Source organism: Perkinsus marinus, assembly GCF_000006405.1.
Source record: "Perkinsus marinus ATCC 50983 genomic scaffold scf_1104296958668, whole genome shotgun sequence".
In the NCBI taxonomy this organism is placed as follows: Eukaryota; Perkinsozoa; order Perkinsida; family Perkinsidae; genus Perkinsus; species Perkinsus marinus.
In genome coordinates, this window is record NW_003206680.1 from 15028 (window position 1) to 19270 (window position 4243).

The following is a 4243-nucleotide window of genomic DNA, read 5'->3' on the forward strand; positions in this document are numbered from 1 at the left end:
GTTGCCTACTAGGAATGAGTTGCTTCGTTTATTCTATAAGGCAGCCATGGTGGTGAATATGACCCCTTACACTGATTCAAGCCCTTTATGCCCTTTTTTATTGTGTCGTGGTCATGATCGCTTGATTGGCGATCCTGGTGCTATTGAAGAAGCTGAGGGTATTCGCAAAGCAGTATATGAGGGATTGGAACCGCCATCGTGGTGGGCAGAAGTTAATACAGAAGATTATTTATCCATCCTGGAGCAAGGCCGTGCAACGAGATTGGCTGAATTGGCTGATATCTGGTGGCTTAAGCGCCGTGCCGTTCGCGAGAAGTTACTTGGTCGATTCCTTCGTCATGCAGCAAGGGGATTATGCGAGAATTCACAAGCCTTTAGGTGGCGACCACAGCTAGGGATCTTTGGCAAGCTCAACACTGGCTGGCAGCCCGTGACGTTACTTAAGAAGAAGAGTGATAGTGTATGGCTAGTACGTCTCGAGGATGGGAAAGAAGTCGACGAGTCAGTGCTTAACTTGCGCATTCCATCTGCTGAGTGACCTTTGGGCGGGAGTGTGCCGGTTTGGCTAAGTGTTGTGTCAGCAGGTTGCTCTGTGTAATTGTGGTGAGATTCTTAGCTTGTCTCCTTTGTAGCTAGTCCCAATCAGCTGTAATACATAAGTTCATAGATTTTATTCCAGTTGCTATCTATTGATTACCACTTACTGGTAATTGAGTTCTTGTGTTAAGCAATCCAAGGTCTGATACTCAATTACTGGCACAGCTCTCGGACCACCATATATCTATTTACCGATTCCGTCAAGATGAGAGAGTAAGACGGTAAACTAGTCATACCGTTCGTCGATGTAGTACCAACATAAGGTCCACCGATATCCACGGCTAAGAGCTCCCATAATTGGGAGGATCGCAGCTGCGACCCAAAGGCAGGAGGTTCAGCTCTACGGCGCCTGCTTCTAACACACACCTCGCAGGACATGGTGGCCTGCCGAAGTCGCGAACCATCTTGGGCCAGTATAGATGGTAGAGCTTGAGAACTATGCCGTAGAGCTTATTAGACCCTGGATGAGCATACAAGTCGTGCAAGATGCTGATCACCACCGAGCGCATCGCCAAGGGAACGTAGTATTGACTCCCGCGAACCGCATGGGACCTGCACATATTCCCATCCTTATCGATGATATATGTTCGTCGTATACGCTGAACCTCGGTGGCCGTGTCACGGCCGCCGTGAGCTCTACCGGCTCATGTGCCAGAATAGTTCTGATCTGCTTGCAGTGGGGGTCGGAACCTTGCTCAGTTAGGACTTCGTCTACCAAGCTCCTGACAGCCACGTCATCATCACCTCTCTCATCACCCCATGAAGAGCCAGCCAGCAAATCCACGTCGAACCGGACATCCGCCGGCACAGAGTCAGATGATGCGAGCCGTTGTCGTATAGACTCGAATTCTCCCGGAGACTGGCGACCGTGGACAGTCCACGATATCAGTCACTGATAGGCTTCCTCATCATATGAATTAGGATACAGAGGACGCGATGCACAGTCTGAGGGGTTCCCAGTACCCTTAACATGACCGAGGACCACCGGAACGTCTTTCAACCACGAACGCAGGACAGCAATGGTGCGCACATCCCACGGAACCAGTTTACTGGAGATATTGCCTTTAGAGGTGAGTCGCTGCACATTAATGGAGCTATCACTCAGCAGGATAATCTTCTCGACCTTGGGGTCCTCCGAGAGCACGCTATCGATAGTCTTGCGGGCCTCCGCCAGCGCGTAGAGCTCTAACCTCGGTATGGACCAGCTCTCATGTCCAACATCATGGAGACCGCGCCGTGCGTACAGTCGCGTGCCATCGATGTCCGTAACTGTGCAAGCCCAGCCTACAAGAGATGCATCACAGGCAACCACCAGCGTGTCCCCCTGCACATATCGCGGGGTCCCTACCGTTCTGGCGTAAGCATCTTGTAGCAAATAAGCTCGACGTACGAGATCAGGAGCAAGAGGATCGTCCATGGTCTTGCCAGCACGCACAGCCGCCCGCATCAGCAACCTACCGGGACGGTAGTACCGGCCATGGCCTCCTCTAGGTATAGGCCCAAGGGGTCAAAGTGAGAATCTAGCCATGATATATAGGATCGCAACGTTATAGAGCGTGCATCTCCTCGCTCGGCCTTGCCCTCCAAGGCGGAGCAGGAACGATTGCCAGACAATCTTCTTTCGAATCCCACTGAACACCAAAGAGGGTGCCAGCTTTGTCCCTTGAGGAGTCGGTACCATTAACTCTGTTCTGCAGGCGCTTCGATTCCTGCTCGGAGAAGCCGTTTCTGACAACCACTCGATGAACCCCATCTGCCAACATATCCCTATCGCAGCGGGTCTCTGCACCCTGAGCTATATCATCCATGAACGATCGGGCACAGTAGGGACCGATATCGAGCTCAGGGGCAACTTCATTGTCGAACTCTTGGAGGGTGACCCGCATAGAGGTCTGCAACATAGAAGGAAAAGCAGGGAGGCACATAGCGGCCCGAAGTAACATATACCACCTACCCTCCCAATAGTAGCCTTGCGCTCCACAATCAGAGCAGACAATAGCTTTCTCCAAGTCAGCTAGCGTGAAGTACGCATAGCGACGGAGTACTAACAATGGTGACACCACCGATCGATCATAAATAACACCGGAGGACACATAGCCCCGCAAGGTGGAGCCGTCCAGAACTAATCGTAAAGGAGTTGTTGAAGATGTGGCTTTTCGCACGACGAGCAGACCGTATGCGTGATTTATCTCCTCCTCCGAAGCTTCTCGAGAGTAGCCCCGTTGCACGAGCATATCAAGCTGCTTACAACACTGACCGTAGGCCTCAGGATTCCTTTTCAGCCTTTCTGACAGCTCAACAGACATCTTTTTAGCCCTCCTTAGCGTCGCTAAGTTAGCGAACGTCGTCGGCTTGGCCGTGCCTCGCTGACCCATGGAATCCTGTGTACATGTCGCTAGACCGGCTCCGGGTGAGAGTTCGGCAAACCCTCGACATCTCGAACAATGTCGACTAGGGTGTCCTCGTTCTTAAGGGGTTTAGCAGTGCAAACTGCCGTATCCTGGCCGAAGTCTGCCAAGGTCGCTTCAGTGCGACGAAAGATGGCCTCTATGGCGGCAGCCACTGGGAACAAAGTCCCCTCTTGAACCGTAGCGACTTCATGCGCCTGCGGTGTCAGCTTTAACGTGAAACGCAGTCCACGCAAGAAGTCCATACCACATATATGTGCATGCGAGAGGTTATCAGTGACGAAGAACCACCAGGGATGAGCCACACCATCTCGAGACACTTTCAATAAGACTTGTCGATTCGTATGGAAGGTAGTGCCATTAGCGCATTTGACCTTCAACGACTGACAGGTACGCTTGTAGTTGTGCACCACAGATTTATTAATTTTCAACCAAGCATGACTCACGAAGCTCCTTCCTGCTCCAGTGTCTGGCAGAACGGACACTGTAGACTTCTTGGAAGGGTCGCTGGAGTCTGCTTCATACAAAGTCAAATCATACATGAGAACCTCAGGAACAGCAGCTGGAGGCTCACTGTCAGCAGAATTGCGATTGTTTAATTGTGTCGTCCTCATCGCATGGCACCCGAGGAACTCTTCTAGAGTCTCATCATCCTCGGATTGACCCGACGACTGAGACGAATCAGATAACGCATCACGGGCTACCGCGGCCTTGGTCGTGCATGTTGAGTCTGCATCTACTGTCGTCCCACAGCCTTCTCGTGCGGATTCCTCAGCAACCGCAACCGGGCTCTCTGTGGACTCTGTTGGTAGTGCCTCCCTGCATGCAGCCGCACGTATCTGCTGCACGGTCTCGAGGATGTAGCTGAACCGGCCCCCAGCCAGGTGATGTTGGAATTTACATCCATGGAGGCCCTCATAGCCCTGAAGCACCTCACCTCAATATCTTCTCATCGATGCTTTTCCAGCCAACATATTTCGTTAGTGTTTTCTTGTTGGGGTGGAAGCTGTATTCTCGGTTTGCCACTTGCGGGAGTAGGTATTCGACCACGTACTTCAAGGATTTCAGCAAGACTCGTGTAAGCAACACTGATCTTAAGCTGTTCCCAAGGGATTCTGGGAGCTCTTGCTCGTCGGTGAGCAAATCATCAACTGAAAACACGACGCATTCGTTTTGTGAAAGAAAATTGATGAGGGCCTCATCATGAGGCCGTGGAGCCCACGGCGTGGACTAAATAA

At 51.7% G+C, this 4243-nt stretch overlaps 2 protein-coding genes across 2 annotated transcripts in view; both read right to left on the reverse strand.

Moving 5' to 3' along the window:
* Nucleotides 1-1486: 1486 nt before the first annotated feature.
* Nucleotides 1487-2498, reverse strand: Pmar_PMAR021276 (hypothetical protein; the record flags this gene model as incomplete). Its single annotated transcript, XM_002774224.1, has 3 exons — nt 1487-1921; nt 1946-2051; nt 2230-2498. 3 exons carry the CDS (start codon nt 2496-2498, stop codon nt 1487-1489), a joined length of 810 nt encoding a protein of 269 aa, XP_002774270.1.
* A 494-nt stretch (nt 2499-2992) lies between these two features.
* The window catches only part of Pmar_PMAR021277 (prokaryotic dna topoisomerase, putative), a gene marked incomplete at both ends in the record, with an annotated part of 9084 nt that continues 7833 nt past the window's right edge, over nt 2993-4243 (reverse strand). The window contains 3 exons of the mRNA XM_002774225.1: nt 2993-3676; nt 3710-3869; nt 3943-4235. Of these exons, the coding sequence (XP_002774271.1) occupies nt 2993-3676; nt 3710-3869; nt 3943-4235 (1137 nt within the window). The remainder of the gene's footprint in view (nt 3677-3709; nt 3870-3942; nt 4236-4243) is intronic.